General features: G+C 49.9%; 1 protein-coding gene across 1 annotated transcript in view; it reads right to left on the bottom strand.

Moving 5' to 3' along the window:
• The window catches only part of NHS (NHS actin remodeling regulator), a 348600-nt gene extending 335190 nt beyond the window's left edge, over window positions 1–13410 (bottom strand). The window contains exons 1-2 of the mRNA XM_082608892.1: window positions 13127–13410; window positions 12317–12918 (exon numbers count right to left, since the gene is read on the bottom strand). Of these exons, the coding sequence (XP_082465018.1) occupies window positions 12317–12845 (529 nt within the window). The 5' untranslated portion in view covers window positions 12846–12918; window positions 13127–13410. The remainder of the gene's footprint in view (window positions 1–12316; window positions 12919–13126) is intronic.
• Window positions 13411–14340: the final 930 nt, after the last annotated feature.

Below are 14340 nucleotides of genomic sequence, written 5' to 3'. Positions count from 1 at the left end.
AAAGTTCATCCCTAGAATCAAAGTCTCAATAAACATGTGCCATCTTGTAAATGGGAGCACTTCAGGGACGAGGAGGGGGCTGGCTGAGGCAGCGGAACTTTGATGCGAAATTCACACGGAAAATACAGCTTTACTCGTATTATTAAAATATAAATCCATAGTGGGAAGCAGCTGCAGAGCACAGGGAGATCAGCTCGGTGCTTTGTGACCACCTACAGGGGTGGGATAGGGAGGGTGGGATAGGGAGGGTGGGATAGGGAGGGTGGGATAGGGAGGGTGGGATAGGGAGGGAGACGCAAGAGGGAGGGGATATGGGGACATATGTATACGTATAGCTGATTCACTTTGTTATACAACAGAAACGAACACACCATTGTAAAGCAATTATACTCCAATAAAGATGTTAAAAATATATATATAAATCCAGGCTCGAGGAAGAGAGTCCAGACGCACTTTGGAGAGAAACATAAATATTGATATTATATTCTAATGAACACTGTCTCACTGGCTGTCATCCTTCCTCATAACTCCTACTTCTTTCCTCCCTCAGTTGTCTAATAGTAAAAATCAAGAGTAGCTGAACTCCAGAGTAGGGCTTCTTATTCCACAAATCTAAATGCACTTAGATATGATAATTAGAAATCACATTTTAAACAACTTTCTTCATCCTCCAGCCAGGCTTCAAACATCAGCTAAAAACAGTTACAAATCAGCATTCCCTGCCACTTAAAAATTTGCTTAAGAGTAATAAGTTCTTTTTTCCCCATCTCTTTTTTAATGTTATTTTAGCTTTATCTTAGAAAAACTCCTACTTCTAAGTTACCCCTGGGGCCTCTGAGGCCAGATTCTTATCCCTGTGTCAAGCGGTGCTCTCCCTAGAGCTCGGCACCAAGATGTCATAAACAGTCAGCGCCATCAGACCAAAGTGAGGAAACTCCACTGTCCCAATCTGGGTTAGAAATCTTTTTTTTTTCTTCTTTGTCTTTTTTTAATTGGGATACAACTGCCATACATTATATTAGTTTCAGGTGTACAACATAATGGTTCAATATTGGCATATATTGTGAAATGATTGCTACAAGAAGCCTAGTCAACATCCACCATCTTACATGGTTACAATCTTTTTTCTTGTGATGAGAACTTTGAAGATCTACACTCTTAGCAACTTTCAAATATACGTTATTATTGACTATACTCACCATGCTGTGCATTACATCCCCAGGACTCTTATGTTATAACTGGAAGTTTGCTCCCTTGCAAATCTCAAACATGGAATCGCTAGTTCTTAGTCTGATCCTACTGGATGGTCCAGAGGTTTCTGTGGAATTCTTATCTTCCATGCCCATATTCATACAACAGGCCTGACAGGGGCTGGTGTGAGGGAACCAGAGTTCACATACTGTTTTCTAACCTCAGAAGAGTACTATCTATCTGAAGAGAGGGAACAGTCTCCATCTTAATAGGAGGGTGGGTCACACAGGTGAATACAGTTGTTAAAACTCACCAAACTACACACCTCAGAGCTGTACATTTCACTGCAAATTATACACTGACTTTTTTTAACATCTTTATTGGAGTATAACTGCTTTACAATGCTGTGTTAGTTTCTGTTGTAAAAAGACTATTCCTGGGCTTCCCTGGTGCCAGTTTCTGTTGTAAAAAGACTATTCGTGGGCTTCCCTGGTGGCGCAGTGGGCCTGCCGATGCAGGGGACACGGGTTCTTGCCCCGGTCCGGGAAGATCCCACATGCCGCGGAGCGGCTGGGCCTGTGAGCCATGGCCGGTGAGCCTGCGCGTCCGGAGCCTGTGCTCCGCAGCGGGAGGGGCCACAACAGTGAGAGGCCCGCGTACCGAAAAAAAAAAAAAAAAAAAAAAAAAAGACTATTCCTTAGGACACCTTTTCAATTGTTCCAAGACAGCAAAATAAGATTAATCAACAAGACTCTAAGAGAAGTGCCTGCCTCGACATTCAGAAGTGCCTTTGCAAAACGCATAGACACATGTGAGAATTTGCTTTTGCTCCTCCTAGCAGGAGCACGACACGTTATATATAACATGGCTTCCCTTGGAGCAAGTCCGGCAGAGTAAGGGGTGGGGGGTGGGGGGTCCTTTCCTTTTCAACTTTATGCCCTTCTGTGTGGGCCGAGGTGCCCCGCCCTGAACATGAAACAAAAGATGCCAACAGCTCTAAGCTGGATCCAACCGCTTCTCATTACTTCCACCAAACTACCACTGTCTCTCACCAGGACAGCCTCCGACTTGGTCTGTCTGCTTGTACCCCTGCCTCTCCCACAGTCTCTTCTTGACCCAGTAGCCAAAGTGATCCTTTTTTTTTTGTTTTTTTGTTTGTTTGTTGTGGTACGCGGGCCTCTCACTGTTGTGGCGTCTCCCGTTGCGGAGCACAGGCTCCGGACGCGCAGGCTCACCGGCCATGGCTCACGGGCCCAGCCGCTCCGCGGCATGTGGGATCTTCCCGGACCGGGGCAAGAACCCGTGTCCCCTGCATCGGCAGGCGGACTCCCAACCACTGCGCCACCAGGGAAGCCCCAAAGTGGTCCTTTTAAGCTCTAAGTCAATCATGTTACTGCTAGCCTTGAAACCGTCCAGTGAATCCCCACTTCACTCAGAGCAAAGGGCAGAGTCCTCACTCACGATGGCCTACTACACTCTACACCACCGAGCCGCCTTCCAGCCCCCCTCCCGGCCTCCTCCCCCCCCACTCTCCTCCTTGCATGCCCCAAATCCACCACCCTGGCCTCCTTACCAGCTCTCCATCACACCAGGCATGCTCTCACCTCAGGGCCTTTGCAGGATCTCCGGTTTCCTCTGCTGAAACGCGTCCTCCAGCTCACTACCTCATTAATCATTAACTCCCTCACCTTTTCCCAATCTTCACTCAAATGCCATTTCCTTAGTGAGGCCCACCTGAGCGCCCCACTGAAAACGGCAACCTCCCTCCAGTCCTCTGGACGGCCCTCATCGCCTATAACACTTAACACCTGTTAACGTGCTTTGTAATCTCCGTAAAAGTAATACTAGGTTTGTTGTTTATGGTTTCTCTCTCTCCTCTGTAAACTGTTTGGAACTATTGTTCACTGGTGAAACTCAAGAGCCTAGAAGAGTGCCTGGAATACAATAAATGAATGACTCTGGATGCTAAGATCATTGGTCATTTTATTTTGATACCTCTCTGCATAACAAAAAGAGGCCACAAACAACATAGAGATCTTAATAGCCGTCTGACCACACAGAGGGACAGAGAACTGCTTGGTCAGCTGTCTCCTTCCCCCTGACCCAGCATTTCACAGATTCAGGCACAGGTTTACACCTGCTTGGAAAAAATTAACACAGGCCTCCCACTCTGCATGATCCAATTATAGTACCAATAAAATAACAGCCATAATTACCAGGGGCTCACCATGTGCCAGGCACAGCTCTAAGTGCCTGAACACTTGACTCCTTTGGCCCTGTCAACAAACTGATGTAGCAGGTACTGTTTTTATCTCCATCCCATAGTAGATGAAGACCAAGGACCCAGGATTTGAAGCACGTGGTCTAACTTCAGCATCCATACTCTTAACCACGGACTAGCTTCCCCTCGACAATTAGATAAACCAGACACCTGACAACCTCACTCAAACTGAGACGAAGCAAACTCCGAAGGTTGTAAATTCCAAACCTTTCTTGACGGAACAGAGCACAAGGACATAAAGTTCTCACCACGTATCCTCAGAGAAAGGCAGGGACAAGCACTTGGATTCTCTGCCTTGGACAAACCAGGCACTTTGGAGCCAGAGAAACGGACTCTAGGACCCAGAGAGTTCCCTTGCCGTCCAGCTTTACAGTCCTTCCACGGCTAACACCAAAGCAGCTTCCCCCAAATAAATTCTTTATCCTTTATACACAAGAAAATTTAAATAGCCCCTCTGATGGCTGTGAGTCCAGTTTGAGCCAGACTAACCTCATTTCCCTTTTGAGTAGAGTTATTAGACTGGGAGATCAAAGAAATGCTACAGACATATGGTATCTTGATTTCAGCAAACCATTTGACAATCACTCACGATGATAGATCTTGTGGGCAAGGTGGAGAAATGTGGTTTGAATGGGAAGGTGGGGGGAGCGTTCGGGGCTGCTGCAACAATGGTACCCAAGGAACAGTGATTAATAGACGTCAGCTTGGAGGGATGTTGTTAGCACCGCCTGCCAGTGGGCTCTGGCCTTGAGTACATCGGAACAATAATTTTATCAAAGATGTGGGTGATGGGGTAGCATCGTGTTTAGGATGTCTGCAAAGAGCAAAACGCTGTGGGCGGTAGCTGACACACTGAATCAAAAATTTAAACCATCACCACTGATTGGAAATGAAAGAGCAAAGCAAGCAAGATTCAATTTAACAGAGACAATGGGGGAGTCTTGTGAAATTTAAGTTCAAAATACCAACTACACAAATGGAAGACAGGAAGCCTCATGTAAAAGAACCGCCACCATAAAGGAAAGGGCTTTGTTGGGCTACAAGAGCAATCATGCACCAGTGGTGTGGTGCCAAAGGTTAAGGCAACGAGGGCCCCCTTAGTCCTAGGGGGGCATGCAGATGGAGAAAGGAATGGGTACATTCCTGTGGCAGACGGCAACCAGAGTGGAAGGGGATAGGAAATGTGGCATTAAGATTCCTGGTTGAAGGAAGTGAAGTTGTTTCACCTGGGATGAAGAAAGCTTAGAAGGGACAATAACAGTCACCTGCAGACACTTAAAGATGTCCTGGAAAAGAGATTATAAGCAGATTCCATATGGCTCCAGACAGCAGATTAGGACTGAAAGGCAGGCATTGCCAAAAGACAGATTTAGTCTCAGTGTAGATAAGGATTATTTGAGAATGGGAACTAACCAGCAATAAAGTTGGGCTGTGGGTGGCCACTCCTAGGAATCTCAGAAACTAGATGGGCTTCCACTTGGGACATCTTTAAAAAGAGTCCCACCCTGAGTGGGAGGTTGGATTTGAGGGACGCTAGGGTCTTTCCCAACTCTAAGATCCCAAGACTGCCCAACGCTTGTTAACTTCATTTTGTTCTTGGTTAATTTCACTTTGAAGGACTTGGACGATTCACAATTAAGTAATTTTTCAGCACACGGATGCCCAGGTCCTCAGATTCCTATTTCAGGACACTCAGACCTTCTCATGTTCATTAACAGGCTGAGGGACAGACATTAGCGTCAGAAACGAAAATTGACCCTGCCTGTCTTAGTCATTTACAAAGATGAGCTAGACAGGGTCTCTGCCCTTTGTGGGCTTACAGTCTGGTTAAGAGTGCTCTCCAAAACCTTATTTCAACAAATTTAGACCTTAGAATGAGAGGCTTACATTCAGAAACCATTCTCACCTCATTATCTTTTGTTTTCACTTACTATCAAGACGTGATTCATGAGGAATTCTTGATGCGAAAAGAACTTGCAGGAATTTTTGTGATTGATGGTTTGGTCTTGGGATACGCTTCCCATGATCATTTTTAACTGAGTGTCCCACAAAATCTTTTGGTTCACGATTTTTACTAGAGTAAAAAGAAATTCAACTGAACTATCAAAACAAAATTCCAACTGCATTTAAAATTGTCTTTGTTCTAAAATTTCAAAGCATTGAGAATTACCTGGCAGTCCAGTGGTTAGGACTCTGCGCTTCCACTACAGGGGGCCAGGGTTCGATCCCTGGTCAGGGAACTAAAATCCCGCAAGGCACGGATGCAGCCACAAAAGAAAAATTCAAAGCATTATATGAAGTCAATGGATCTTTAAGACGTTTGCGCTAACATGGGACAACAGGAAAGATGTCATACGTGATTGGAACTTAAAGGTGATGCCCACTGTAGACCAGAAGCCCTGAGACTGAAGATGTTTCTGAGCACTTATGTGGAATTTACACTTTCCTGATGGCATTGTGTGGAAAATGCCTCCACAAACAGGAAGAAAGGTATCTTTATTGTTACCATCTTAGCAATATCAGCCCAACAGAACCTCAAGGATTTCCTAGGTAAAGTAGTTTGATAGTTTTGATTTAAAAGCCCAATCCAGGGACTTCCCTGGTCGCCCAAGTGGTTAAGACTCCACGCTCCCCATGCAGGGGGCCCGGGTTTGATCCCTGGTCAGGGAACTAGATCCTGCACGCCACAACTAAGAGTCCGCATGCTGCAACTAAGAGTCCGCATGCTGCAACTAAGAGTCCGCACGCTGCAACTAAGACCCGGCACCGCTAAATAAATAAATAATAAATAAATAAATAAATAAATACCCAATCCAGTACAACAAGAAAATTCTAGAAAGAAATGTGCTGCTGTTACTGGTTATGAGGAAATTACACCCATGAATTATTAACACTTGAAAGATTGCATTTTTCTCAGTAGCTCCGTGATGGGTTTAAAAGCAGCTTTCAATGGAGCTATTCGGGTATCATAATGCCTCAGAAAAACTCAATGAGTAGAGCCAGGAGGAAAAGACACCTAACCAGAGTTACGAAAACATCCCCCCAGAAAAACACATTAAGCAGACTGCAAAGGGTTTTTGTGAGCAGTAGTATGAACAGAATGGGGAACAAAAGGATCATCCTTCCAAAAGCAGGCTGAACCCCCAATTAGCACTGCTGTATTGACCCCAAATGATCGATTCACCCCATGTGTAACTTCCTAGTCTACTTATGGGTTTAGCAGCTCCTGGGTCTGCTCTGGCTGAAATTACGCATCTCACACAGGGAGTGTGGATCTCTCGGGGCCATCATCACTGGCCCATTCCACAGGACGATAGGCAGGGCTCTCAAAGGCTGGCCGAGGAAACGGTGTGGAACTGAGGGGGTGTGTCTTGGTCATCGTGGACCTGAGCTCCTTTCGAGCCTCTTCTCACCTCTGAAGCACTGACGATCTCCTCCTACGCCAATGAGAGGTTAGACTGTGAGCCCACTAAAGGGTAGTAAGTTATTTCCAGACCCAGCACAGAGCGTCTGGAGGGCCTGACCATGTGACGAATCTAATAACCCTCGGGGAAGGAATTTAGGGAAAAAGAATGAGAAGCATCACCTCTACCACACTCCCAGCCCTAGGTCTTTGTCCTCACAGTTCAAAGATTAAACAGGTTGTTTTGACATGGGTTCTCCCAGACCTGATGAGTACAAGTGCAAGTTCAAGTGCAAGAAGTTTTTGTGGGAGGCGACCCCAGGAAGCACCCATAGGTAACTGAGAAGTGAGACGGAGAAAAGAAGATAGTGAATACACAGTGTGTTTTCAAATAAGTCACCACTGTGGGCAACTGCAGCTCAGTCCTCTGGGGAACTCTGAGAGATGGTGTAGAACGTGCCTCAGAGCTCTCTCATCCAAGGTGCAAGGAAGTGAGGCCACTGGCCACCAACGTCCCGTCCATCATTGATTGAGTACTACTTCAGAGGCAATGATTCGCTGGCACTTCTGGCTTTCCCTGTGTGCAAGGCCCAGCGCGGTCCATCAGTCAGAAAAAAGAAAAAGCCCTAGGCAGAGTCACAGGAGTTGGCAGTAAGCAGCCATCAGAATGAGAGGTGAGGGCTGAAGGAATCTAGCAGGGCGCCAACACGGTCTGCTGTACAGAAGGAGAAAAGCTAAGATAAAGGTTAGCACAGAGTTCTAGAAAACTCGGAGGCGGGAGGTGGCAGGCAAGGAATCAGATTCCACTTCACAGAGAAGATGACGTGTCCACTGATTATCAAAGAAAGAGCAGAAATGAGCCAGTGAAATGTTCCAGAAGAAAAGAGTAGTATACACATTGGCCTAAAGAATGAGAAAGCCTGGCAAGTTGGGGGACAGCCAGTAGTTCAGTGTGACTGGACTGGGGTGGAATGTGGGGAAGGCAGGGAGGGACATGTCAAGTGGACAGAAGCGTATCGAGAAGGGCCTTGATTTTAATACTGTAATTCCCCTGGATTTGTGCAGCAACGTGTGGGAGAAAAGACTAATGTTTGGGAATACAGTTTGTGCACTCAGACCTGGACCCTAATTCTAGGCTCCAGCACTTTCTAGCTGTTGCTACCCAGAGCAAGTTGCTAATCCTCAGTAAAATAGTAGGAAAATAACTCTCATAGAGTCACTGTGAAGATTAAATAAGATGATTCATATAAAATCTTAGCATAGGGCCTGACATAGAGCAGAACTGAATAAATGTTAACTAAAAATAAAATAAATCTACTCGCTAGATGACAGATGTGTTACTGCAGTGAAATGGGAAAACGATGGTCTTTTCAGGACATGGCAATGGATTAATTGTGCATCCACATGGAAAAAAATGCATCTTGACTCCTACCTCATACTATTTGTAAATATCAATTCCATGTGAATCATGGATCTAAATGACAAAGGCAAAACAAAAAAACCTTCTAGAACATAAAAGAATATCCTCATGACCTTGGGGTCAGTGAAGAATTTAAGAACAAACAGAACAGAGCACAAAGACCACTAACGATAAAGAAAAGGATCCATAAACTGGACTACATAAAAATAAGAACTTCTGCTCACCAAGAGGTAACACTGAGTGAAAAGGCACACAACAGAGAAGGTAATTGCAATATCTATAGCTCACAAATAACTCATATACATAATATATAAAGAACTCCTACAAGACAAGAAAAAAACATACAAAGAACCTTACTGAAAAGTGAGTAAAGGCCTCAAACAGGTAATTCACAAAAGAGAATATTCAAGTGGTCAAAAATCTATATGAAAAGGTGTTCAATCTCACAAGCCATCAGCAAAATGCAAATTAAAACCACAATGAGATTTTTATTAGCTACCCACAGAGTAGCTACAATTAAAAGACCATACCATACCTGTTCACTCTTCGTCCCCTCTTATGTGGCCTTCCTCTCCACCCCTCCACTTAAACAGCACTTAGCAGGGCCACTCATTGCTAACAACGTACCAAGCTCAATGGCCTTGCCTCAGCGCTCATCTTCCTCTCAGAAGCATTTGACCAAAATGATTCCTCCTCCATTCCTGAGACACCTTCTCCTGGCTTCCATCATACCATGCTCTCCTGATTTCCCTTCTAGCTTGCTCACTGCTCTTTCTCAGTCTTTCTTCTCCTCTACTAAAATTCCGAAGTTGGACTGCCCTAGGCTAAGTCATGGTCCCATTTTCTTTACTCTCTACATGGTCCCGAGCTCCAGGGCTTCGCATATCGTCTCTACCCTTACATCTCACATCTACATCTCCAGCCTGGACCTCTCTCTTGAGTTCTGAACTCACACGTCTAATTGTCTAAGACACAAGCAGCTCAAGTTAACATGGCACAAACAGAAAAGCATTGATTCCATCCCCGCCCCCAAAGATAAAAGATCCACTCTTCCACGAACCTTACCCATTTCTGGAAATGGACCTTCTATGAGCTGTTTAAGCCAAAAACAACAACAACACTGGGAGTCATCCATAATTAGTATTATTATTTGCTCTTATACCCTGTACCCAAACCAATTGGTAAGTCCCGTCAATTCTATTTCCAAAATGAATTCAGAATCCAAGCACTGTTCACTGTCACCCTAGTCTCAGCCATGGTCACCACTCACACTGTCTAACTGGTCTACCAGCTCCGGACTTGCCTCCGGAGTGACTTTGCTCAAGTGTGTGTCAGATGATGTCACCCCTGCAAAAACCACTCCAGCCTGTCTCAAGGCAACAGGAAGCAGCTGTCCAAGGATGAAGCAGCATGGAGAATGGTGACCCGGGTGGGAAGGCTATACAGGGGGTATAGAGGTACCCAGACACATTCAAAGGGAGAGAAAAGAGAACTTCGGTCACTTCCAGGCTCCCTCTCCTTTTGAAACTCCCCTAGGCCTTGAGCAATGCTAAAGGGAGATGCATGAGGTAGCAGATGCCACTGGTACTCCACCCACACACAGCCCCTCTCCCCTCCCCAGGCAACCCCTGCAGACATTCCCGTACACACCATAGGCTTTTGGCATCTCTCTACCTGGCCCCGGGAGCCTGCTGAGCCCACACCGGGGGCAGGCCCCAGGAGCCAGGGAGTTCATACTCCGGGTGCTCTCCATCAGTGAGGGATGGAAGTTGGTGGAGAAATACTGTAGCTTCCTCACTCCTCAGTGGGACACTTCTGAGGTGTGTGATGGATTGAACCCCAGTTGCCCACCTCCCCACTGCCTCCCTGTGCTTCCTGGGATCCCCTCTCAAATAAACTCCTTGCACAGAAATCCTTGCCTCCGTCTCTGCACACTGGGAAGCCCAAATTAAGACACATAATACTGTGCTTTTCCTCCCAAACGTAATGCCTTTTATGACATCAAACAGGAACAATGCCATCCTAAATTTATCTGGACAAGTGGAGAGGTGTGTGCACAAAGCATGGAGATACCGTTTTAGAAAAATGTAAAAATAATAGATTTTAAGTCTATCCCTTGTATTATATGAGCCCCATCTTCATTTATTTATTCATGTATAAATATGCACAAATAGACTATATGTTCATCAATCGTATGCACACACCAAAAATCCCTTCTTTTCTCCATTCACCATTAGTTTGTACTCCAAACAGTGAAAAGGATTATATTGAATTCTGGGTACATAACTACCCACTCCTGCTTCTAAAGAAAAAGGGGAGAAGAGAACTCATTCTGCTCCATCGCTGAGTTTCACTTGTGAGAAATCTAATTTAAGGTGCAGTGGGTCACACACACACACACACACACACACACACACACATACGGGAAATGTATGCACCACTCAACAGTCTGCAAAACTTCCCTCCACTTCTTTTGAAGTGAAATCACCACTCACCCTGACCACACTCCCCAGATATCAGCGCTGTTGAAAGTGAAGGGCCGGTCCCTGCTGTGTGGTTTGAGGTAAAAAGGAGGCAGGATTAAAGCGCTCATTTCAAGTCCCCAAAGTAAAATACGACTTGGCCTACGGCAGTCCTAATTCTTTCCAGAACTCATCCCCGGAATTGCCCTTTTAAACAACCAGTCATTAACCCAACTCCGGGTCTTTTATAGCTGCGAAAACCGATCGCGCACATCATTTATTCATTACGCTTATTATTATTGTTATTGCAGAAAAGCAGCGAATTCCCGGGGCGGGGTTCAGAGGGGTTTTTTTGGGGGGTAGGGGTAGTGTGCGAACGGGGCGGGGGGGTCGGTTAGGAGGCTGTGCTGGGTTGCGGGACTGAGGTGCCCGGAAGTCCCCGGGGAAGGATGCCGTGAGGGCGCCCCGCGCCCCCCCCCCCCCCGCGCGCTCCGCGGCCACCGCCACCGGCGCAGCTGCTGCAGCAACCGGGGAAGCTTCTTATGTAAGTCAGAGCCGCTGACATCACCTTCGCTGCAAGCGTCGCAGCCGCTGGACTAGGCGCCAAAGGACCGGCGTGCTGGCTTACGGCCCCCGCCCACCGTCCGCTTGTTCCTAAATGACTCCAACGCCTCCCGATTTAGCCAACCGTGCGCCAGGGGACTCTCCTGAGCGCCAGAATGACATTTACTGGGAGCCCTGGGATGTCGCAAGAGTGAAGTTAACGGGCAGCAAAGGTGCCCAGGGGTCTTGTACACACGGCTGAATTTGGGCGACAGTCCACGTTGGGGGAAAGGGAGGGGGGCGGAACCCCTCCGAGATTCTCGGAGGGCAGATGGCACAGAGAGCCATTTAGCAGGAACCCTGTTCTGTTCAGGGCAGAAGAGATGCCCAGGGGGTCTCATCGATCTCCCCGGGGCCCGGGACACTCCTCCATCCACGCCTCTCCCAGGCCAGAAGGCTGGAGCAGAGCGCTTCGGAGTTCACTCCGGGAGGCGAATGGCGCCACGCTACGTCGCACACAAACGCAAGGCACAAGTTCGGGGCTTGGTGCAGCCCGTGAGGTCACAGTAAGAGGGACAAAACCGCCACGGCGTTGCAGAAGCCCTAAGAGGACACTCACTGCTCCTCGAGCGGCCCAAGCACGCACTGGGGTGGGGGTGGGGGGGACTACATGGCTCCGGGATGGGCTGCTGGAAACCACAGAACTTGCACCAACCTCCAGCCCCGCCGGGGAGGCACGGAGAAATCGAGCCCCAGAGGTGAATGACAGGCCCCTCTGTCTCCTGTGTCCCCATAAATGCTCCCTCTCAGCCCACGGCTGCCTTCGAGTCCCGAGACTGCCCCTTTAACTTTCTCCCCTCCGCGTCTGCGTCCCTGCCTGGGGTGGGTCTCAGGGGAGGCAAGCGTAAGGTGCAAAGCTGCAGCAGGCGCGGCGCCGGGATTGCGGCGACCGCGGAGGGCGCGAGGGTGCGGCGCCGACGCGGAGCGCCGGGCGGGCGGACGGCGCGGGTACTCACGCACTGCCTCCTGCTTGGGGTCCAGCGTGCCGAGCACGCGCTGCACGCCGCCGAGCTTGCCCTGCAGCGCCCAGACGCGACGGTGAGTGAGCTGGATGTCGCTCTCGAGCTCCTGGAAGAGGCTGCACGCGTGCCGGGCCACGTCCGAGAGCTGCCGGAGGACGCGGGCCAGCGCCGCGTTGCTGACCGCGCACAGGTCCAGCATGAGCAACACGGCCGCGGCCGCCGCCGAGGACGCCTCGCCGGCCGCTGACGCCGCCTCCAAGACCCCTGCCGCGCTCTCCTCGCCCGCCGCGGGCGCCTCTCCGTGCGGCGGCAGCGCCTGGTCGGTCGGCGCGGGCAGCGCGCGTGGCGCGCGGGGAGGATCCTCCGGCCCCGGCGCCACGGCCTCGTCCCGTCGGCCGGGCAGCTGCAGGGGCGGCGGCGGCGGTTCAGCGCTGCCTCTGTTCGCGTCCTCCGCCGGTTCAGGCGCCGGGCGTCGCTGCCGGCACAGCCACTGCGGCTCCACGATCCGCTTGGCGAAAGGCATCCCGCGCAGCCGGGCCGCGACTTTCTGGTCTCCTCAAAGCGCCCCGGGCGAGCGGGGAAACGGGCGCACCCACCTGGGTGGAGAGGGGTTAGGAGTCGGGCAAAGGCGCGTTCTGGGAGTCCGGATACGCAGGGGGCTCCTCGCTCACCTGGCCTCCTCCTCGTCCCCGCCCTCCCCCTAGCAAATCAGTCCAGCCGCTCCTCCTCCGCGTGCACCGTTCCCTGAGGAGGATGACAAGCGCGGGGCACAGAAATCCCGGGGCGCGCCTTGGCTCTCCTCACTTGCTTCCAACCCGGGTCGGCTGGCTCAGCTCCATCATTCCTGCGCTCGCCGCCGCCGCCCCGGCCGCTGCCGCCGCCACCGCCTATATAAATGGGCGTGTGTGTGTGTGTGTGTGTGTGTGTGTGTGCACCCGCGCGCGCACCCGCGCGCGTGTGTGTCTGGGTGGGTGGGTGGGTGTGTGTGCGCGCGCCTCAGTTTGAAAGTACCCCGGCGCAGGCCTCTCCCCGCGCGCCCCTCGGCCGCTCCGGGGAGCAATTGCGCCCGGGATCTCTCTCCCTCTCTGGGCTGGGAGGAGGTTTCGGAAAGGCGCTTTGAAAACCCGGAGAGAGGAATCCGCCTCCAGCCCAGGCGCAGGAGGCGGCGGGGCGGACGCAGGGCAGGGGAGGGGAGGGGTGGGGGGAAAGGCCCGGGCGAGCGGGACGCAGCGCCCTGTGCGGCCGCTGGGAGTCACTGGTGGCCTCGCCTCTCCAGCCTTGTTCTGATGCAAAGACACTTCCTCGCATCCGAGGGGTGAGGATTGAGACTGTCAGCGCGGTGAGGGCGGGGAGTCCTCAAGTTGGGGTTGCCGGTGTGGGTGGCGAGTGCAGAGGCAGGAGGGTGGGGTATTGGGGATGCGTGTTGACGTGTTGGTGCAAGTTGCTTCGCCGAATTCCAGCTCTGAGCAAGTCCTTTGGGTTCTTAGCTGGGAAAACTGGGCTGCCCCTTAGAGTGCCCTGGGCTCTGTGAGCGCTGTGACACAGCTGGGGAGGGTGAGGGGGCGTGGGCGCATCTTGGGGTGGCCAGAGTGGGCAGGACGCTATTTATACCCCTTCCCGGGCATCCCTCGGCCGCTGCGCTGGGCCAGGTCTCTATAGTACATCATGAATGAGACCCAAACCACCCATGAGCAAAACCCCCAGAAAACTGCTTGCAAAACTCATTGACGCGTTAGGTAGGATAAGCCATATTACCTCCCTGTCACCCTGCCCTGCTGATCAGACACGGGAATGTTAAAGTTCTCCGTCAGAGAGCTGATGATTCACAGAATAAAGGAAGATTTTCCCCTTTGGTTAACTGAAAGGTATAAGTTCTAAAAAGGCATGTACACTATTTCGATTGCAACAGTCGAAGGCTGGATGCTGTCAGCCTAAAACCTAAAAAAGAGTTTGAGAAATGTTAATAAAATGCATGCTTTCATCCCTCCAAAAAGAATACTGTAAAAATATTTTTTATT

The sequence above is a fragment of the Mesoplodon mirus genome, assembly GCF_964341445.2.
Source record: "Mesoplodon mirus genome assembly, chromosome: X".
In the NCBI taxonomy this organism is placed as follows: domain Eukaryota; kingdom Metazoa; phylum Chordata; class Mammalia; order Artiodactyla; family Ziphiidae; genus Mesoplodon; species Mesoplodon mirus.
This window is presented reverse-complemented; position numbering and strand designations above follow the sequence as displayed.